The 23,047-nt window shown below is 45.5% G+C and overlaps 1 protein-coding gene across 2 annotated transcripts in view; it reads right to left on the bottom strand.

The window, feature by feature from the left end:
* ALDH18A1 (aldehyde dehydrogenase 18 family member A1) overlaps positions 1-23,047 on the bottom strand; it is a 53,207-nt gene that overhangs the window by 9,994 nt on the left and 20,166 nt on the right. Inside the window, exons 6-13 of one of the 2 annotated variants that reach the window (XM_068257756.1) lie at positions 20,986-21,144; positions 18,766-18,856; positions 13,517-13,641; positions 12,350-12,494; positions 10,569-10,642; positions 8,533-8,632; positions 3,897-4,117; positions 2,102-2,239 (exon numbers count right to left, since the gene is read on the bottom strand). In XM_068257756.1, coding sequence (XP_068113857.1) covers positions 2,102-2,239; positions 3,897-4,117; positions 8,533-8,632; positions 10,569-10,642; positions 12,350-12,494; positions 13,517-13,641; positions 18,766-18,856; positions 20,986-21,144 — 1,053 coding nt within the window. The remainder of the gene's footprint in view (positions 1-2,101; positions 2,240-3,896; positions 4,118-8,532; positions 8,633-10,568; positions 10,643-12,349; positions 12,495-13,516; positions 13,642-18,765; positions 18,857-20,985; positions 21,145-23,047) is intronic. The other variant, XM_068257757.1, reaches the window with a different exon arrangement.

The following is a 23,047-nucleotide window of genomic DNA, read 5'->3' as shown; positions in this document are numbered from 1 at the left end:
GCTGAAGCCTATCCTTCAATGCGCAGGACGGAAATCCGTCCTGCGCAGCTCACAGGGGGAGGGAGAGGGAGCGAGACGGCGGAGAACGCTGCGGAAGGAGGCTTTGAAGAGCCCCCCCCCCCCGCTAAGCAAATGCAGCCGGTGGCGATCAGACCCCCCCAGCAGGACATCCCCCTAGTGGGGAAAAAAGGGGGGTAGTCTGATCGCCCTGCTGCACTCCTGATCGGTGCTGCAGGCTGTAGAGCCCACGCAGCACCGATCACTGAAAAATCCCCTGGTCGGCAAGTGGTTAAAGAGACTAACAAAATTGTCCTCCTTATTTCTTCTATCCTAGAAGTTCCTATGCCTGTTCTAATGTGGTCTGGATTACTGCAGCCTTTCCTAGTTGCACAGTGTCTGTATTATCTCTGTTATATGATCTAATCTTCTTTCAACTGTTGGCTCTGTCGGGCTCAGGCACTCAGGCTGGAATGCGCAGCCCTTCTTGTGATTGGATAGCAGCTATACACACCCTCTCCAGGCCCCCTGCATGCTCTGTATGACTCACACACTAAGCTCCTCTCAGCCTATCACTTGCTATGTCTTTTGTTTGTAAACACTGCATAAAACTGTTAATTACAAGCCAGGATTGCAGCAGGGAGTAGCAGAAATAGCACAGAGGGGCCCAGGAGAACATAATGAATAGAATGGTATGCTTTTTGCTGTAAGAATTTTACAGTACTGATTCTCTTTACAGTGTACCAGAGACCAAATAATAGAAAGAATTGATACTTACCCGGGGCTTCCTCCGTCCTCCCGCAGTCTGCCGTTCAGCCGCAATCCATGCAAATGCAAGTGCAGAAGACCACGGCTGGCGTGACTGAGCCAGTTACCGAGGCTGATCGCGGCTGAACTGCAGACCGCAGGAGGACGGCGAGACGCTCCCGCGTGCTTATGGGGCTGGAGGAAGCCCCGGGTAAGTATCGATTCTATTTGGTCTCTGGTACACGTTAAGGTTCCTGACAATTGTGAAACATTAGCCGTGCCGCTTTTGATACAGCAGTAACCTTTTAATTACGTAGATCATCTTTATGATACAGATTGTTTCTTTTTTCAGTACAATCTATGCTTTATCTGGGTTATCATTTCCCCCCCCCCAATACTATTTTATTTGATAGTCATTGTAGGGGAAGAATTAAGCATATATGCAGAAAACATTTTTTCCAACCTAACCAGGCCACAGCTTACACAGAAAGCATAGGTAATGCAGGTACAGTGCTGTTTACTAGATACAGTGTGTTTCTGTGTAGCTTGCCTGATACTACAGGTAGAGCTTGCCTGATACTACAGGTAGTCCCTGACTTACAAACGACCCGCCAATACAAACGGCATGGATTCTATGTTTCCATGAGAACAAGTTAAACTTTTTTCTCAAATTGGACTTGTAGTTTTTGAGAAAATGGATTTTTAAAAAATTCAAAGAAAAATGGCTTTTAAACTTGTATAAGCAGGTACAGAGGGCAGGGGTGACACAGAGGGGGACACTGGAGGCACGGGGGGGGGGGGGGGGGGCACATAGGAGGTACAGGGGACAGAGATGGGACAGTGTTCTGACTTAAGAACAGATTCAGGTTAAGAACGAACCTACAGTCCCTATCTCATTCGTTAACCGGGGACTACCTGTATAGCTTTGATGCCATGCACAAGCACGTCAGAGATGTCAGGCAGCTCCTTCAGTTATCAGGCAGCAGCTTGCACAGGAAGCATAGGTCTCACCAGTTAATGTAGGTACAGTACGGATAGTGTGCTCCTCTGTGCAGACTGAATGATGCTGTAGGGTTGCAGCCATGCACAAGCAAGTCACAGATGACAGGCAATTCCCTCAGTAATTAGGCAGCAGCTTACACAGGAAGCATAGGTCTTTCATGCTGGTGCTTTTGAGGTAATCTACAGAGGCCCAGAGTAGTATGCAGATAGCGAGCAGACTACAAGTGGCTGCGAACTGACCATGGATCAGCGATTGGCAGTGGATACATGTGCCCGCCCACTTTCGTCTCACCGTAACACAAGCAGCGCCATGTACAGGCGCAGCAGAGGATGGACACAGCGGCGCGGTACGTACCAGCTGCACGGCGTCCCGCACTCCATGTAGCGACAGGGCCTCCTGGGTGAGGCGGTACAGAGTCTGGTTGCTGTTGGACGCCTCTTTCCCTCCTTTCAGCAGGAGGCCGTTACCGCTGGCAATCGCCAATGCCGATACCTGGCATGGAGGAGGATACAAGACACTATTAACTTCTAACTCTGCAAGTTTATTAGGAAAACAAACTACAAGGTACTTAAAAAGGAACTTTAGCAAAAAGGGGGGAAAAAAGGCAATCAATGCATTGCAAAGTGAGAAGGTAAAAAACAGAAGAGCGATCATGAAACGATTGATATTCACCATGTAATCTGCAGGTCATAATCTTTACTACAGGCAGAAATGAAAGACAGCACCAACTTTCATTGCCTATAACCACACCCCCTAACAATGCGATAGGCTGAAAGTTTTTTTTTTTTTTTAAATATACATATGCACAGAGGGAGATACTGGTTGGATTTCAGTTGGAAACAGCTGTTATTTCTCATAACACAACAAGTCTCACAGACAGGAAACTATCAGGGCCATGGTCATGACATCACACTGTAGGAGGGGTTACACCACAATATCAGCCATACAGACTCCCCGACGATCTATGCGAGAAAAGAAAAACATTTCTCATGGGAAAGGGGGCATCAGCTACTGATTGGGGGAAAGTTCAGTCCTGGGTTACAGTTCCTCTGTAACATGAGTGGAACACAGCACAATGGAGTAATGACTTGTGTTCTATAACTTCTGCCACTGACTTATATGCAAAATTAACGCACACTGTTCGCAGCCTGAAAATCACCCAATCAAAAAAAGTCAGCAGGGCTTTCCTACGGCCCACTTTTAAGCTGCATACTCTATGAATTATAATCTTGCCGTTGACCATCATTTGGTGTCAATGATGCAGAAGTGACAGGACACAGAAATAACATTATTACCACCTAAGTTATACTGACAAATCCACCAGTTTCTGACAATGTATAGGCCAGAGAATAGAGCAGTGAGTGTACAAGGATTGGAGAAGGAAGGGAGGAACTGGGAAGAGCTCAATTCACTCCCAGTTTCAAGCCATCTGATCAGGGGCGTATCTGGGTAAAATAGAGCATGTGGCAAACACTGAAATTGTGCCCCTCCCCCTTATCAGTGCCCCCTTCCCCTCTCGCTTGCATGTGAGTGATGGGGAGGCAAGGTGGAGGGCAGCTCAGGGGCAAGCTTGGCGCTGTGGCGCCCATGGCATGAGCCATGCCTGTACCCCTCTAGATACGCCTCTGCATCTGATTTGTGACAAGTTTGTGTGATTGTGAGACTATGAAATTGCATTTTTAGCACCAGACACAGCTACTTTAGAATAAATGTAACTTAAAATATGCTCCATTTCACTTATCCAAGCGGTTACACTGAAGGGGAGGGGGGAGAGGAAGGTGTTAAAAAAAATAATTGAAGTTTAATGAAAAAAAAAAACAAAACAAAAAAAAATAAAAAAATAAAAAATAACCTTGAAACTGGACATTAAACTTTTGTTGCACCTACATTGCAATTTTTGCAGGAATTTGCAAATTGTTTACGCGTATCTAGTAAGCTTAAAAAAAGGACCAATCGAATTTCACCTGGGCAGGATATGATCGATTCATGTACAAGCTGCATAAATTTGCATACAAAATTTGCATAATGCTGCATCAACTCAAAATTTTCTCATCTCCTTGTCCATCCCTCGTTAAGAGTATTTTCTCCTCATGACTAATATGTGCGGTTGTCCCAGCATCCTGTTTAGTGATAAAAGTGGCTATAATACCTGAGGAAGGCAGTCTGGTCGAGATTCGAAGATAACCAGCAGGACCCCGATGGGCACGGTCACCTGCTCCAGTTCCAGCTCATTGGCCACTCTGGTTCTGCGGATGACCCGCCCCACACTGTCCTGGGAGGAGGCGGCTATCTGCCGGAGCCCTATGGCCAGACTGTTCAGCTTCGCCGTTGATAAACTCAACCGTTTCAGGAGAGGCGGAGCCAGTCTTCCTGAAGAGCGGAAAAAAACATTCATTCAGCTTCTACACCACAATAATATTTTACAGCATTTGCATTTTTTGCGTGGAATTATTTTTAAACTCTTGAATTGCATTTGCGTGCATTTTAACAAATCATGACAAAATATGGACACACATTACATGTGACGGGGACAGGCAGAACAGATAGGATGCCTTCCAGTACATCTCATGCTGAAAATATAACCATCCTGGTGCTTCCTCCAGCCCCCTCCAGGCTGATCCCTCCCTCGCCGTCTCCCTCTGCTGCCTGGGTTGTCCAGTATTTTCCCTGAAAGTCCTCTGGTCTAGGGAATTCTGTGGCCTGCTTCTTCTGGCCAAGAATGGAGGACTGAGAAAAAGAGAGAACACCAAGAGCCCAATATAGTGTAGAATGGACTGGTAATGTATAATTGGAAGAGTAATAATAATTTAATACTCACAAACCAGGGTTACTAAGTAGGCAACCACTGTCAAAGCAGGTGGGGAGATTGTCCTGACCCCACTCAGGATTAATAAGTCGCTCTCTGTAGAAGAAGGAAGGGTACAACCCTCCACCAAGGGTGGCCTTGATGTAGATTATAGGATAACAGAGGCAACAACAGGATAAAAAAAACACTAAAAGAACTTAAAGGGATACTGTAGGGGGGTCGGGGGAAATGAGTTGAACTTACCCAGGGCTTCTAATGGCCCCCCGCAGACATCCTGTACCCACGGAGACACTCACCGATGCTCTGGCCCCGCCTCCGATTCACTTCTGGAATTTCAGACTTTAAAGTCTGAAAACCACTGCGCCTGCGCAGCTGCATCCTCGCTCCCGCTGATGTCACCAGGAGAGTATTGCACAAGCCCAGTATGGTCTTTGGTCTGCGCAGTATGCTCCTGGTGCCATCAGCGGGAGCGAGGACACGGCAATGCAGGCGCAGTGGTTTTCTGACTTTAAAGTCAGAAATTCCAGAAGTGAACCGGAGGCGGGGCCGGAGCATCAGTGAGTGGCTGTGCGGGCACAGGATGTCTGTGGGGGGCCATTAGAAGCCCCGGGTAACTTCAACTCATTTTCCCCCGACCCCCCTACAGTATCCCTTTAAAAACCCATCTTGGTAATAGAGGAGGTAGTGGTGGGACTTACCTTCTCCAAGCAGAACACACGACTGTAGATTTTCAGTCAAAACAGTTTTATTGGATACTTCCATTTGGAGTATCCAATAAAATTGTTTTGACTGAAAGTCCACAGTCTGACTCACCTCCTCCAAGCAGAGCATACGCCACTACCTCTTCCAAGACTGGAGGACTGTACAGGGCCAATTACAGATGATCCAGGCGGTGGCAGAGGAGGATGGCGTGGGAAAGATCATCTTGGAGAGGCTGGAGGTAACCCAGGTATGCATTTCTTTTTTATTTTGCCTGTTTCAGGTACACTTTATCAAACCAGCATCCAAATTACTAATAAAATAATACATTAATTTGTCCCTCAAGGGGATGTAAGAAACAATTGGCTGACTACCCCTTAAGGTAGCCATACACTGGTCGATTTGCCATCAGATTCGACCAAAAGATAGATCCCTCTCTGATCGAATCTGATCAGAGAGGGATCGTATGGCTACCTTTACTGCAAACAGATTGTGAACCGATTTCAGCCTGAAACCGATCACAATCTGTGGAGCTGCCCCCCCTTCCCCCTGCATACATTACCTGCTCCGCTGGCGCAAGTCCCCTGGTCCACCGCTGTCTTCTCCGCCTGGTTCCGGCATCTTCTCCGCATCGGCTCCCAACTGGCATCAGCGTATAACTTTGTCACTCCAGTGACAGCGGAAGATCAAATAGAGCGCCCTCTATTTGTACTTCCGCTGTCACTGCAGTGACATAGGAAGTTATGCCGGATGCCGGGATGCAGAAGAGGATGCGGAGAAGATGCCGGGACCAGGCAGAGAAGACAGCGGTGGACCAGGGGACTCGCGCCGGCGGAGCAGGTAATGTATACCCGCTGTATTGCGTCGGTCGTCGGAACGCACTCCCGACCCGCCGGCGACCGAGAAAAATCTTCCGCACGGATGGATCGACGGGAGTCGGCGGGAACGATGGATTTCGGACGGAAATCCATCGTTCTGTCAGCGGTGTGCGCGGCGATTTCACGGCCATTTCGATCACCGTGATCGAAACGGCTGTATTTCGGTGGGAAAATCGTTTAGGTGTATGGGCCCCTTCACAGACAGACACTTTTAGTGCCCATACTTCACTCAGTATTGCAATGATTGTCCTTCAGATTCAATATCTATCAAATTAGAATAATCTGTCCTGGAACATGGCTGCCCGATTGATCTCTTGATCAATTTTCGGTCTAATGGATCGATTGGGAATGACTTAAAAAAATTAAAAAACAAAAAATATAATAATCTCAGTCGTGGGGTCTCGATCAGGCTTGAGGATGTATCCGCGTTCGATATTGCAACAACTAACAGACCACCAGCTGATGTCCCCCAAAGTGTACAGTATTCCCCCATGCTCAGCGTTTTAACCACTTCGCATCCAGACCTCGTTTTCCCCTTTTGGACCAGAGTAGTTTTGACATTTTTGCTGTCCCTATTTAATCAACAATAACGTTATCCCTACTTATGACACCTAAATGAAATGCATACTGTATCTTTTTTTTTTTTCTTCAAGACTAACTAGGCATTCATTGTATAGCATTCCTCCCCCGAACAATGTTTTTTCATGCATTTTAATTGGGAGGGGGGGGGGGGGGGAGTGTAGAGGGAAATAAAAAGGACATACATTTCTCAGTTTTACCAGTTCCAGTTGAAAAATAAAAAGCAAAAAAACTTGATGATGAGGTTAATGTCACAATTTATGGTGACGATATTTAAATCTGAAATAATGCTACAGTGTGTATTTTTCAGTATGAACTGAGAAAATAAAAGTATTTCCAATGGTAAAAATCAATCTTATTGGCTCAGGGAACATATATTCCCTTTTGTCAAGTAGTGTTGCAGCAGATAGTGCCAGTGGTGTGCACAGGAGCAATGCCCAACCGTGCTTCAGCTACACAACTTACAACTACGCCCTTGTGGCTTAACGGGAGGGTTCACAGACATTAAAAAAAAAAAAAAAAAATACAAATCCACTTACCTGGAGCTTTCTCCAGCCTGTGGCAGGCAGGACGTGCCCCAGACGCCGCTCCGGAGGCTCCCGGTCGTCTCCGGTGGCGCACCCGACCTGGCTGGCTTCCAGGTCGGGCTCTTGTGCACTCCAACGTGCGTCTGACGTCAGCGCGCTCGTGTGAGACGCACAAGAGCCCGACCTGGAAGCCGGCCTGGTCGGGTGCGCCACCGGAGACGACAGGGAGCCTCCGGAGCGGCGTCTGGGGCAGGTCCTGCCTGCCACGGGCTGGAGGAAGCCCCAGGTAAGTGGATCTGCATTTGTTTTTTTTGTTTTTTTAACCATGGATCCTCCCTTTAAGCTGCATCTACACCATACAATTTTTTTTTGTCCGATTCGATTCAACCAGACATGTCCGATCGAGATTCGATTCAATTTGCCATTTGAATCATATCGAATCCCAATCTGACATGACGGATTGAATCGAACAAAAAAAAAATTGTATGGTGTACATGGGGCTTTAGATGAGTCCCAGAGGACTTAGATATACTGTAGTGGTAGAAAAAGTGGTTAAAGTCTCACCTCTCCACCAGCACAACTCCTGGGCAGCACTGGGAGCACCTGTGCCACGTGAGGATGTGTGACATCACATGTGCCAAGTCATGTGGTACCAGCGATCTTTTCGTCGTAGAGTCCAGCAGGCGGCGACAAGGAAGATTCCTAATAGATTTCATGCTGAAATCTATCGGAAAACACTGTGCAATGCGTGCGCAGGCATAAAGATCCCTCTCTGATCAGATTGCATCAGGTAGGGATCTATCTAATCATCGATCTGCCCATACATCGATTGATATATGGCCAGTTTTTAACTTGAAAACAGCTCATATTTTTTTTATATGTTGTATTTCATTCTGTACGCTTGGGCTACTGAATCATGCAAGTCTAGCAGTCAGCCCCCACTTACTGCTACCAGGGCATCCCCCCACTGTTGTGCATCACTGTGCAAAAATGTTACTGTAGATCTGGTCTGACCACTGTTGTCTGCATGTACTTTCCACTTCCTCTGTGCCAGGAAGCATAACAGCCAGCATACAGAATAATCAGACCTGATCTATCGATCACAGATACGCGAGTGAAGCTCACACACAGGCAAAGGCAGCAGAGACAAAGTGATCTCAGATCACTTCAGGGATGAAAAATCATTCCGATTAATGTATGATTAGGGAACAGTTTTGAGTTAATCAAATAGATTTATAGACGCAATAACTACACGCCCCTTACACCGCCTCCCTCTGACTGGCTGGCATTGCGTACCTTTCTCCTCAGCATCCTCCATGTCCTTCTTGTTAGCAGCTAGAATCTCATCTCGGTTATCGGTCAGTAAATCGGCCAGGCGAAAGATGATCTCCGCCCTCTGTCACACAATCACAGCATTATTCCGATGACCTGTCACCTCTGAACACAGTGAAGGCACAATGCTAAACAGCAACTTACATACAGATCCCTACGAGGGAGGGACACTGAGGCTGGCATAGGAAAACTGGCTACTGCTAGGTGGCGCTGTTGCTGGATAAAATCTCCCACAGCATCCGCCCCTTCAGATCAAAGAGTAAGGCCCCATCTACACTTATAAATCAGTTGCTCTCAGTTATAACGGTTTTCCTATTGCACCTTTCACATTTAACGCATTTTAACTGAAATATTTTTCACAATGCACTGCTATGGAGAACAAAAAGCGTACCAACTGATTACGTGTAAACGGGGCCTTAGGCAAAGTCCAACACTGCCCGCCCCCCCCCCTCCTCCTCGCCACATGGGGGCGGTGTTACAGTTTGTGAGCTGGCCCCACCCCTGCCACCGATGCCTTGTCCCCTACTTGAGAAAGAACAGACTTCTAGATCCCTGCTGTCACCACAAGTTCTGATCACCCACATAAACCCCCCCCCCCCCCCCCCCCAGCACACTCGAAGAAATTAAATGCGGGGGAAGGGGGGGTTGTTGCTTGGGAGAAAGTATTGGACCCGGTTGCCCTTTTTTGTAATGTTTACACACAGGAAAGGTCAGAACTGTTGTCGGATAATGGATTTCCTCATCCTAAATGGGGAGAATTTCTCATATGCCCCCCCCCCCCCTCTTTTTACAACCCTGAGTAGGCTTGCTATCAGAGCTGAACAAGTTTTCAATAACCCTCACTATAAGGAAAACTGGTTTATAACGGAGGTCTGTGTCCCTTTTAAATTGTTATCTCACTTACAGTCCTTCTTAAACTACCCCAGAAGTGAGAGGGATATGGAGGCTGCCATATTTATTTCCTGTTAAACAATACCAGTTCCCTGGCAGCCCTGCTGATATTTTATGTATTAGTAGAGTCTGGATCACACCTGAAACAAGCAAGCAGCAAATGTAGTCAGATCACCTGATCTGCTGCATGCTTGTTCAGGGGCTATGGCTAAAAGTATTAGAGGCAGAGGATCAGCAGGGCTGCCAGGCAATCTGCATAGTTATATGACAGGCTCTATATCCTCCTCAATTCAGGCTTCCTTCCATGATAAAACCATAGAGCAAGTAAAATCTTCCAGCGCTCCCAGACAGACATAAAGGGTCTAACCTTCATACCTAAAACAGAAAAAAATAAGTTTTGAGCTTAGTCTGGCTTTAAAAGTGGATTTAAAGAGCAGCCGCCATGTAACCTAGGCCAGTCTTCATTCCCCCGTTTTTAAAGCACACCTGCAGTGAGAGATATGGAGGCTGCCATATTTATTTCCTTTTAAGCAATACCAGTTGCCTGGCTATCCTGCTGATCCTCTGCCTCTAATACTTTTACCCACAGCCCCTGAACAAGCATGCAGCAGATCAAGTGTTTGACATTGTCAGATCTGACAAGATTAGCTGCATGCTTGTTTCTGGTGCGACTCAGACACTACTGCAGCCAAATAGATCAGTAGGACTGCCAGGCAATTGGTATGGTTTAAAAAGGAGATAAACATGGCAGCCACCATTTGCCTCTCACTTCAGGTGTCCTTTAAACAATACCAGTTGCCTGGCTGTCCTGCTGATCTCTTTGGCTGCAGTAGTGTCTGAGTCACACCTGAAACAAGCATGCAGCTAATTCAGTCACACTTCAGTCAGAGCACCTAATCGGCTGCATGCTTGTTCAGGGGCTGTGGCTAAAAGTAATAGAGGCAGAAGATCAGCAAGACAGCCGGGCAATGTACATTGTTAAAAAGGAAGTAAAATATGACAGCCTCCAAATATCCCTCTTAGCTCAGGTGCGCTGTAACTCTCGCAGACTCGGATGGCACATGCAGCTAGGAAATGTGGGCGTAGTTTATGGAAAGGTTCCCCCGTACCTGCTGTGGCTGCAGTGTAGCCAGGCTCCTCCCTCCGGCCCGAGCCATCTCCGCCTGCTGCTCTACAGTGGGGCCTGGAACACAACACGGCAGTCAGTGACCAGTGGGGAGAGAAACAGTCTATAAAAAGTCACATGTGAACCAGGCTGGAGGTGGGAGAGGCCTTAAAGAGAAACTCCGACTAAGAATTGAACTTTATCCCAATCAGTAGCTGATACCCCCTTTTACATGCGAAATCTATTCCTTTTCACAAACAGACCATCAGGGGGCGCTGTATGGCTGATATTGTGGTGAAACCCCTCCCACAAGAAACTTTGAGGACCGTGGTACTCCTGGCTGTTTCCTGTCTGTGAACCTTGTTGCATTGTGGGAAATAGCTGTTTACAGCTGTTTCCAACTGCCAAAAAAACATGCAGCAGCTACATCACCTGCCAACAGTAAAAATGTCACAATGTGATAAATGTCAGAATGTAAATCAGGGATTTCAAAGATTTTACAATGGGCAAACACTGAATCATTTATACATAATTATTGTAAAAATGAAGCACTTTTTTTATTACATTATTTTCACTGGAGTTCCTCTTTAAAGCAGAACTGAAGAAAGTTTTTTGGCAACAATTTGATAATTTGGGTATGTACCTTTAAGGCTCACATAGCTCTGCACAGTTTATGTATCTTGCTTGTGGCTCTCCTGGTCCAGAATACTTGCCGTTAAAATCATCGACTTACAAGTCGATGCTGAGATCAGGCAGAAGAGTGACCTCTATTCCTTGCCTCTGTCCAAGTCTCCGCCCTTACTCTGCCCCAGCGCAGCCAATCCGTGCTCATTGATGCTGCTTTTTGTCACCAAAACGAGCAGGAGAGGGAGAGGACGAGAGGACAAACTGAGCATGTTCAGTGCTGCAGTCCTCTCGTGCACGTTATCTGGAGCAAGAGAATGCGTACTAGTGCCGCGCAATGACCCGGAAGTATTTTGGTATCGCAGCCATCTTGCCTGGATCCCGGAAGCCTAAAAACTATTAAAAATCCCGTAATTGCGGCGGCGGGGAGCTGCGAAAATTAAATGAAAGTTTATAGGGAGACAAGGTAAAGCTGGTGGTATGCTTTTTATTAAGATTTAACACAATATTTCAGTTCTGCTTTAAAGAGAAAAAGTACTTATTTTTATTAAAAATTACTTTAAAAAATTAAATTTGAAACAGAGAATTTCCTGCAAACACTTTAAAAAAATGTGCACAGAATAATCTTATACAATCACTTTGGGCAAGTCACGATGCAAGTGTAGACAGGCACAGGTGTCTAATAGACGCCAATGCATGAGTATCGCGCGCTCAACTGCCTGATCTGGGAGTTGTAACCATTCGGGTACTCTGATGGCTGTGGAGTTGGTATAAAAATATAAAAATCATCCGACTCCTCAGTTTATAAGACCACCGATTTCGGGTACCCAAAAATTGCTCCGACTCCACAGCCCTGGCAGGGATATGGAGTGGGACTGTATATATATATATATAAAAATAAAAAAAATCATCCGACTCCTCTATTAAACTTCGACTTCAAGTACCCAATGTGTGTGTATGTGCGTTTTAGGCACAAGACGGGGAGGATTAGATTTATGCATTGGGGGGGGGAGGTTAGTTTTAGGCTTGGGGGTTCAAGTGGGAAGGGGCGCTGGTTTTGTCTAGAGTAAAATATCAGTAATTTCAATTAACAATATTCTACAAACATCATGAGTGGATAAAACAGCCACACGCTAAATTGATAACTACTCTGTAACTCACCTGCCGGTTTCACTTCGGAGAAGAAGGTGCCAACCTTCTTCCCTTCTACGATGTCTGTAATCACATGACCAGATATTTTGGGCAGCGTCCCATTGGCTATCACCACAGAGGTGCCACCTTGCAGGGCCCACAGGGCAGCTTTCACCTGGGAACACATCAGTGCAGGAGTGAGCGTACAAGCGGTCAAACGCAACATACATCCGAAATCCCAAACACACTACAAGCTACAGGAAATCACAGGAAAGGCAACAACATACATCCGAAATCCTAGACACTGCTACAAGCTACAGGAAATGCAACGCAACATACATCCGAAATCCCAAACACCACTACAAGCTACAGGAAAAGCAACGCAATATACATCCGAAATCCCAAACACCACTACAACCTACAGGAAATCACAGGAAATGCAACGCAACATACATCCGAAACCCCAAACACCACTATAAGCTACAGGAAAGGCAACACAACATACACCCGAAATCCTAGACACTGCTACAAGCTACAGGAAAGGCAACACAACATACATCCGAAATCCCAAACACCACTACAAGCTACAGGAAATGCAATGCAACATACATCCGAAATCCCAAACACCACTATAAGCTACAGGAAAGGCAACACAACATACACCCGAAATCCCAAACACCACTACAAGCTACAGGAAAGGCAACGCAACATACATCCGAAATCCCAAACACCATTATAAGCTACAGGAAAGGCAACACAACATACACCCGAAATCCCAAACACCACTACAAGCTACAGGAAAGGCAACACAACATACACCCGAAATCCTAGACAGTGCTACAAGCTACAGGAAATGTAATGAGACATACATCCAAAATCCCAAAAACCACTACAAGCTACAGGAAAGGCAACAACATACATCCGAAATCCCAACCACCACTACAAGCTACAGGAAAGGCAACGCAACATACATCCGAAATCCCAAACACCACTACAAGCTACAGGACAGGCAACACAATATACATCCGAAATCCCAAACACCACTACAAGCTACAGGAAATGCAACGCAACATACACCCAAAATCCCAAACACCACTACAAGCTACAGGAAATGCAACGCAACATACACCCAAAATCCTAGACACTGCTACAAGCTACAGGAAATGACAGGAGAGGCACATAGAATGAAGACGCTACCTTTGCCTCCATGCCTCCCATGCCCACTCTCGATTTGTTCCCGAACGTCACAGACTGTTGGTCTCCCGGGTAAAATATGTCTATGAGTTTGGCATCATCTGAGCCTGGTGGGCTGTCAAAAAGACCTAAAAATAAAATGTCAGAAGATCCAGTCATTTATTATGCTCGATTCATGCTTTAAGCCAAACTAAACCTGAAAATTACCAGGTTAGTGTGATAAACTATGTACAGAAGCAAAATGGTGCTCGTCAGCTTCAGTACAGCTTGCTTCCTGACCTCTGTAGATTTAGCTGGTGGGCGGGTCAATCAGGAGTGACCATGTGACTGCCAAAGTAGGAAAAACAATAAGGTTCAGACTGCATTTCACAGCATTACAATGAGGGTGATGGTGACTGAGGAAGTGATGAAGGCGGAGCAAGTAAATAGTTTGCATACTTGTTTCTTTAGTGAGCTAAAGAATAGAAAAGCAGGAGGACAGCTTTGTATAGATCCTTTTCAGGGAGTGCTTTTGTAAAAAGAGTAAAGGTAATAGTAAAACATTTTCCGCCGCGGGAGGCTTCACAAGTCTTTAGGAACCTGAGTGCTCCTGAAGACAGCAACTTATTGTGGTTTTATTTTATATTCAGTTTTAATAATTAGTATGACTAGTGTGGCTGAACAGTCTGATTAATGAAGAGGGAGCATATACACACAAGTATGCAGGTGAGGATAATCCTCAGACTAACTCCCTAACTATCGTAGGCCATTGTCTGGCTGCTCACAATGGCCTATACCAGTGGTCCTCAAACTAAGGCCCGCGGGCTGAATGTGGCCCCGAGGTTTTTTTTTTTCCGGCCCACCACACACAAATTGCATTACGTATAGATGTGGTCAGCTACATCTTTAAATATTGGTGGTCCGCATATAGAATAGCAGTGCTGGCACCACCCATCCACATGGAAGCCAGAAAGTAGTAATTCGCTGGTTTCCAATCAAATTCAGCATCAGGTAACACTGCTGTCCAATTAGACTGCAGGTTGTCACCTGGGTATTCCTCTGGTGTCACCACGTGCTTGCCCGACCTTCCTGATGCCCCTGCCTAGCTAGTCCTCTCCTCCTGCCCGGACAACACCTACACCAAGGCTTGCTCCACCTGTGCCACAGCGGCCGTCAGCCTCCCGACTGGAATCTGAACTACAACTTGTTGTATGGACTGGTGAGCTTTCATTCAACATGCACATGGAGAAGCTTTCTGGAGGCTTGTATGCCTGTACGTAAGGTACCCAGCTATAGCCCCCATTGATTCCTACATACAGTATGCGTTGACACTATACGTGGAGGATCAAGCTGGCTGCTTGGACACTGCTGATACATGTTATGCACGCTGCTGCTATGATGCTATCTACTCACCTGCTGTGTGCTATGCTTCATGGTTTGCTGAGGAACTAACAGCACGTCACTCTTCTGGGTTGGTGCTAAGGTGAAGAGGAACGCTTTACTGTCCTGCAACTGTATGAAATTTTGAACTTTGTGGAGCATTTGGGACTGGCCATTGTGCTATGTCGTTTGCAGCTTTTTTTTTTTTCACCCACTGAGATCATAACTCGCTGGCATGGACAATGACCCTTCCTTTTAGGCATGGCTTTTTCAATAGGAAACTTGTCCCACTTTTTTGCTTCCCTATACTTAAAGAGACACTGAAGCGAAAAAAAATATATGATATAGTGAATTGGTTGTGTACTATGAATGATTACTAGAAGATTAGCAGCAAAGAAAATATTCTCATACTTTTATTTTCAGGTATAGAGTGTTTTTTCTAACATTGCCTCATTCTATAATATGTGCAGATTACACAACACTCTGCATTCAAAATGATTCTTTCAGAGCAGTCTGTGAACTAATGACCTCTCCTCTGGCAGAGGAAAAGTAAATAGTTCAGGAACAGTTGAGATAATAAAAAGTCAGATAACCGCCCTCTCCACCACTTTGAAAGTCGTAGAGATTAATGGCTTTTTTGCATAGAGATAACAACTAGAGTTTCTTAACTCTTCCTGTACTGGAAACAATTAGACTAATATATCTGATCTTAATGTTTTATTTCTTAGCTGTACTACACATACAAATAATATCATTTTTTTTTCGCTTCAGTGTCTCTTTAAGTGTACCGGTTCCATTGTGCATTATATGCCTGGCGTGCTTTGTCTGGTGTGCATGGAGGTGCGTGTGATTGGTGGGTGCAGGGGTGGATTTGGGGTAGTGGTTTCTGGGCAATTTTAATCATGTCTTTTTGATAAATAAAATTTATATATTTTTTTTTTTCTTTAGTAAAACGGATTTTTGTGTGTTACTGGTGTGTACCATCCACTGTTTATTTCCTTCCTAAGTGGTTCAGATGTCACCTGGGTATGCTTCACTGTCTGGCCCGCAAATCATTTTATGTACACTTCGGCCCCCCAGCAGTCTGAAGTATGTTGACCCGGCACTCGACCCAAAACGTTTGGGGACCCCTGGCCTACACACTATGTTGATTAATGTATTGATTTATATTATGTAATATTACACTGTAGCACTCCAGCACTAGGCACCTTCTTCACCCCTGACAAAGCTTCCAATTAAGTGAAACATGTTGCATCATTTGGTGGGGTGTTGCGTTATGCTTACAATGCAATGATAGAGGGTCAGTCTGAGGATTATCCTCACCTGCATACTTATACATCTGATTCCTCTTCATTGATCAGACTGTTCATCCACATTAGTCAGCAACTTATTGGTGTTTTTATTTTATATTAGAAGTTAAGTTTTAATAATTAGTCCTACAAGGTTACTCTGTGTATATTTACCTTAAAGGGACACTTAAGTCAAACAAAAAAAATGAGTTTTACTCACCTAGGGCTTCCAATAGCCCCCTGCAGCTGTCCGGTGCCCTCGCCGTCTCCCTCCGATCCTCCTGGCCCCGCCGGCAGCCACTTCCTGTTTCGGTGACAGGAGCTGACAGGCTGGGGACGCGAGTGATTCTTTGCGTTCCCAGACACATTAGCACCCTCTATGCTGCTATATGGTATATGATATATGCTATAGCAGCATAGATGGCGCTATTGTGGCCAGGAACGCGAAGAATCACTCGCGTCCCCAGCCTGTCAGCTCCTGTCACCGAAACAGGAAGTGGCTGCTGGCGGGGCCAGGAGGATCGGAGGAAGACGGTGAGGGCACCGGGCAGCTGCAGGGGGCTATTGGAAGCCCCAGGTGAGTAAAACTCATTTTATTTTTTTTTATTTAAGTGTCCCTTTAATCAGGTTTTTGTTGTGAATTGCTCCTGAAGGCTGGCAGCTCTCTAGTACGCATGCGCACTCTCTCATGCAGGCGTAGTATGGAGCCGCCACAAAGACATCCAAAGCCTCCCATGGCAGAAGAATTGAACAGGGGAGCCTGCGGTGGAATGAGGGGACCACGAGAGAAACGGGTAGGCTATTATAGGACCCAGAGCATTGGCTTTCTATTTTTTTTTTTTTTTTTGCTTTAAAGGGAAGGTTCAGGGACACTGTGAAAAAAATAAAAATCCAAATCCACTTACCTGGGACTTCCTCCAGCCCGTGGCAGGCAGGAGGTGCCCTCGGGCGCAGCTCCGCAGGCTCCCGGTCTCCTCCGGTGGCGCACCCGACCTGGCCAGGCCGGCTGCTAGGCTGGGCTCTTCTGCGCTCCGATGTTCGTCTCACTGGTGCGCGCTGACGTCATCGGACATCCTCCGGGCTGTACTGCGCAGGCTCAGAACTACTGAGCCTGCGCAGTACAGCCCGGAGGACGTCCGATGACGTCAGCGCGCACCAGTGAGACGCACATTGGAGCGCAGAAGAGCCCGACCTGGCAGCCGGCCTGGCCAGGTCGGGTGCGCCACCGGAGGAGACCGGGAGCCTGCGGAGCCGCGCTGAGGGCACCTCCTGCCTGCCACGGGCTGGAGGAAGCCCCAGGTAAGTGGATTTGGATTTTAATTTTTTTCACAGTGTCCCTGAACCTTCCCTTTAAAGAGAACCAGAGACGAAGCACCCTCATGTATTTTATTACATTTATCAGTGGGAACATGACAGTAAACACCTACCCTGCTTTTAGTTTTATTCTTCTCAGTCTAATCTATCTGTTATCAACTGTGATAAGAATCCACCGACTATTCAGTCGAGGTTTGACCTGGAACCATTATAGCTGAGTCACTCTTCTGTGGAGTCTTTTCAAGCCCAAGCCTTCCCCCTCCTGGGTCAGATTTCCTGCTTTGCATACTGAGAGCTGTGATGACATGGGAGGGGCTGCTGCTGCTGATAGAGAAGCTCTGAAACAGACAAGTGTGGCTGCAATATGATCTGTGTGCTCTGTCTGCATAGATACTGATGATGACTGCAGTTTAATTCCTATGGGAGACACTTCCTACAGGCAGCTGCACATCATACCAAAATGAAAGCACACAGATGAAAGGCTGCAGCAGCCTAGTCTCATATAGCCTAGACCATAGGTTCTCAACATGCGGTACGCGTACCCCAGGGGGTACTTCTGATGGGTCCAGGGGGTACTCGGGCTTGATATACTTAACCAAGAATAACAAATTTAGAGATTTAGAAAATTATAATTCTTATTTAAACAACACCAAATTAGTATTTTAGCTAATTAAAAGCAATAATACATGCTTGCACATTGTTTAGAAGCAATTATCATGTACTACGATTAAATATATATTTGTCAAGGGGTGCTTGTGATCATGTTTACTATGCTAGGGGGTACTCGATGAGTACAGGGTTTTAAAAGGGGTACACACTAATAAAATGTTGAGAAACACTGGCCTAGACAACACATCCAGAACAACTCATAACCCGGAAGCAGAAGGGATATGAGCCGGTGGCCATATTGGATATTTCCTGGAGCAACAATGGATAAAAAAAAAACACTAAAAAAGGCACACCAGAGTGGCGAAATTATTCTTTACAAGCTATCGACTGATATGTTTATTTTGTGTGAAACATTCATCTCTGGTTCCCTTTAACATTTCGAAAATTTCACAATAATTGTCCTTCAATGAGGACATTTTTAGCCCATGCATGTGTCATTTCTGTATATTTTCCTCATCCTTAGATTTTTGTGACCTTGCACAGAGAAAGTGTCTAAAAAGCATATAAATGACTGGACACACCCAGCCATCAGAGATAGAGTACAAATAGCAGCTGATTCTGTTACCCCAGCTGACTCTGTTCTATTCCCTGGCGCAGAGCCCAGTGATATTATAATATTACCTTCCACATCAGATAGAACGATTATTAAATCTGCCTTCATTTCTACGGCCAGCCGCGCTGCCAAGCTGTCATTGTCCTTGATACTGATTACCTGCGGGAGAAAGGGAAAGGTCACCGAGTCATGTGCACCAGATTCTAGACGAGGACACGTCGGAATTTCAGCCATTAATGGACAACCACAGAAGCGGAACACAGAAAGCAGGCGATAAGCGACATGCTGCGCAAAGCAGAAGACTCAGTGATGTCACATTAGATGCAGTGGCCAGGTCCAGCTGGGAAATGTCCCAAAACACTTATAAAAAGAAAAAGCTTTGACCACATACCTGAGCCTTGAGGGGAGAACGAAAATAAAATCAAAGCTAAATCAATAAAAAGAGGAATAAACAGCATTGAGGAAGATATCCCAGCATCATCATTTCTGCTAATTTGGTGTAAAAGTTCTTCAGGTACGAGGAAGGAGAAGGCAGACAAAATAGAATACAAATCAAAACGTAGAAATCAAGGTAAGGATCATAACTGGACTGAAGCTACCCCAAATTGGTCACTGATCAATACTAAAACACAATTATTTAGAAGCCCCCCCCCTCCCCCCTTCCCACCCAGAGAAGTAGAAATGCCTATTATAGAGATACTTCTCTCCTATTGCAGCCAGTATGCTGTATGTAAGCTCTACTGTTTCTGCATCCTTATGTGTGAAAGCTTTGGTCTCTTATCGGTGATCTGTAGATCTGGCCTGATCATTGCTTTCTGCTATCCGTCCTATTGCTGTGCCCCTCCCGCTTCCTGTGAATGCCCCTCCCTAAACAAAAAGGCCCTAGACCAGAGGTGCCCACACTTTTTAGGCTCGTGAGCTACTTTAAAAATTAGCAAGTCAAAATGATCTACCCATGTACAGGACCTCATTCAACTGAATTCTCAAATCAAAAGTTGATTCTGAAAAGTGATAAGTGACACGTGGTCAATGACTGCACACCATCGTATTCTATCAACTCGTACAAAGCAGATGGTGATGGGTGGTTGGGTCAATGTTCAACAGATTTCTACTGCAATATGATCAAAACTGAATGGTGCAAAGTGGCGAAAGACTGCTTCACCCCGACTGACTTCCAATTGGTAAATAAATGTTATTTAGCTGGATGGGGGTCTCCTTCACACTGAATGGTTTGCTAAACCCATTAGCAGCATCAATAAAGTTCTCTCGTTTGAGATAAGTGCGCTGCTTTTGACTTCAGCCAGCAAAACTGGTATGCTGTAAATTCTTGGAATGCTTTGATCTCTTGCTACTAACAGAAAATATAGAGACTGAAAGCAGAAGTCCTTTGTTATGGTCTCACACTGACCCCTAGTGACAAGTGGCTATAAATACACATTACAGAAGTACTAATTAGATGCAAGAAGTGCTAAAATAAATTGGCCTGGAAGCTGCTAAAGGGTTAAAGAGTACCTGTCCTGGATGAGTAAACGGTAAGGCTGCACCAGATCATGCTGTTACTCCACTTTTAACTTTTCAGGAGGCTTCCATAGTCCCCCCCCCCCCCCCCCCCCCCTGTAGCTCATGGGGGGTGCTAAAGATGCCCACTTATGGCCCCTCTCTAATGAGTAGTGAATGAAAGTGAGTAGTAATGAAAATAGGCACTTGTCAAAAATCTAAATTTTCTCAGAAACAGCTGTCAGGATGAAGTCTCAGCTGCCTGAGATGTCGCTTTATGTAATAGTTCTGGTTTCCTGAACTGCAGCACATTAGGCACAGAGGATCCCTTGAATGCTGTCCACTTCCGGCACTTTTGGTGTAGCAAGTTTTGGGCTCCAGCGTTTAGATTGCAGGTAGAGATGGGCCATTGAGACGCCAATACTTCCAGCCTGCATGCAAACAGTAGGCAGCTTGGAATTCGGCTAATCAAACGCACTCCCTGCCGATTTGGACTTGCCCAGTTCTAAGTGTTTGTGCAGCTTTGAAACGGACCAACCACAGGCAACAATCGTTGCATTTCATTGGACCATTTCCAAGCCAAATTAGCATCTCTGAATTACTAGGATGTCACCGACCCTCCCTATGGATAGCATCTCTCAACGGGCGTGAGACGATAGTCCGCCAGGCGACTGACCAATCACTGCAGCCATACATCACCCGCCTTCTCCGGCACCCATGCAGAGTCTAGCTGAGCACCAGCGGTAAAGCAGCTCTCCGCCAGGCCACACCCACTGTTATACTTCACCCACATTTACCCCCTGCAGGTCACTGTTGGGCTCTGGCGGGGGCACGACGGCATCGTTGGTGTTGATGATCGGCACAATGTTCATCCGCAGTAACTCGTGTAACGTGCCGTTTAAGTTCCGCCTCTTCTGCTCGTCATGGAAATCCAGGTTTGTCACAAGAATCTATAAAGAGAGCAAAAGACAGAATAAGAAATCTGCCCCTGGTGTGTGATTATTCAGAACAGCAGGGCCTCTTTATATCCGCTGTACGAAAGGAGACTGGAGAGTTTGGACACTACAGTAGTCCTCATACTCTGCAAAAGAGCGAGACTCGTCCATCATTGTGGGTCCAGCAGTGGACACAAGAAGACTTTCCTTCTCCATCCGAATATTTAAGAGACACCAAAATCGAGGCAAAGCTACCTAACCACTTCACAACCGAGGAGTTTTTCCCTGTACGGACCAGAGCAATTTTCACAGTTCAGCTCTCCTCCCATTAATTAGCCAATATCTTTATCACTACTTATCACACATAAGTAAATCTATACATTACTTTTTTCACTACAAATTGGGCTTTCTTTGGATGGTACTTTTTGCTAAGAATTATTTTATATGCATTTTAATGAAGAAAAAAAAAATGAAAATTCATTGTTTCTCACTTTCCAGCCATTCTAGTTTTAAAATAAAACCCACACATTTTAGCTGCCCATTTGCCCAGGTCATTACGTTAAAATAATGTCCCTAGTACAATGTATGGCTACAATCTGGGCCCTGGATACATGAAGGACCTGCTGAAGCTGCACCACACCTCTCACAACCTCAGATCAGCAAGTTCTATAAACTTGGTCAATCCCAGAGTGCACCTCAAAAAATCTGGAGATAGAGCCTTCTGTCATGCTGCCCCTACTCTTTGGAACTCCCTGCCACACCCAGTAAAGACAGCACCATCCCTGGAGCTATTTAAATCCAGACTGAAAAGCCACCTGTTTAGCCTGGCATTTCCGGACTTATAAAATTCTTCCTCTGTACCACGATGGTCTGAGCCATGCTTATGCGCTTTGAGTCCCATGGGAGAAATTTTAATTATATGTTATATAATGAGAAAGTGTAGTTTTTGAGTTTTTAGTTTTTCCCATTGTACTTTATCAATAACTACAAGCGCTTATTTGCTAAATAACAATATACCCTTTAGTTTGGCAACTATATTGAGGGTGGGGGGGAGACAGAAAGGGTTAATAGGCTTTCCCCCCCCCTCTTTATTTTTTCCTTTGTTCGCAATACTAAATCTGGCAACTAGATGCTGAGCATTCTGAAGGAAAAATCTAAGTATTTTTCTTTTATATACATTTATTGAATAAACATCACTGTTCATTGCTGCTCTGATTATTTATGAATCAATTCATGACAAGTTTAACATGACAAAACTATAGGATATCTAAAAGTCATTTCAGAAATAGAAGGATAGATACAATCTCAGTTTATTTTCGCTCAGACATATTGTTAACATCCTGTGCTTTCAAAAAGGGTTTATCTGCTGTGGCAGTCAGGTGACACAGCTGAGATATCAAATTACAGGCTAAACTCTCTAAATACATACAGGGTGCCTTTCTCTAGGTTTTCCTGCAAGAGTTCAGGTCCACTATAAGAATGTGTTGAGTCTATGCTCAGCCGGCTGGGAGTCAGTTTTACTCGTCTGTAGAGATCGCACATATCTTCCCCCCGCGCACTGGGTAACCAGGTCCTTTCAGGTGAACCCAGCTGGATGGAAAAGGCAAAATAAATATCGCATATTTCAGATAGCTGGTGGTTAATCTGTCTGTACTAGAGGACGGCTATAAATGACAAGCCCGGAATCTGGCTGCCGTCCAACGAGGGTAAGTGGAGTGCATAGAAAGCAGAACACGCATGTAGTGCGGGATCCGATAACCTTACATAACATCATAAAACACTGACTCACTTTACTGCATCCCTGGGCAGGCTGGGTTCACACTCAGGCAGGGCTGTGGAGTCGGTACCAAAATCATCCGACTCTGATTACTCAGTTTATTGAAACCGACTCCAGGTACCCAAAACTGCTCTGACTCCT

Source organism: Hyperolius riggenbachi, chromosome 10 (assembly GCF_040937935.1).
Source record: "Hyperolius riggenbachi isolate aHypRig1 chromosome 10, aHypRig1.pri, whole genome shotgun sequence".
NCBI classification, from domain to species: Eukaryota; Metazoa; Chordata; class Amphibia; order Anura; family Hyperoliidae; genus Hyperolius; species Hyperolius riggenbachi.
The sequence above is the reverse complement of the archived record's forward strand: the minus strand, read 5'-3'. Positions and strand labels throughout refer to the sequence as shown.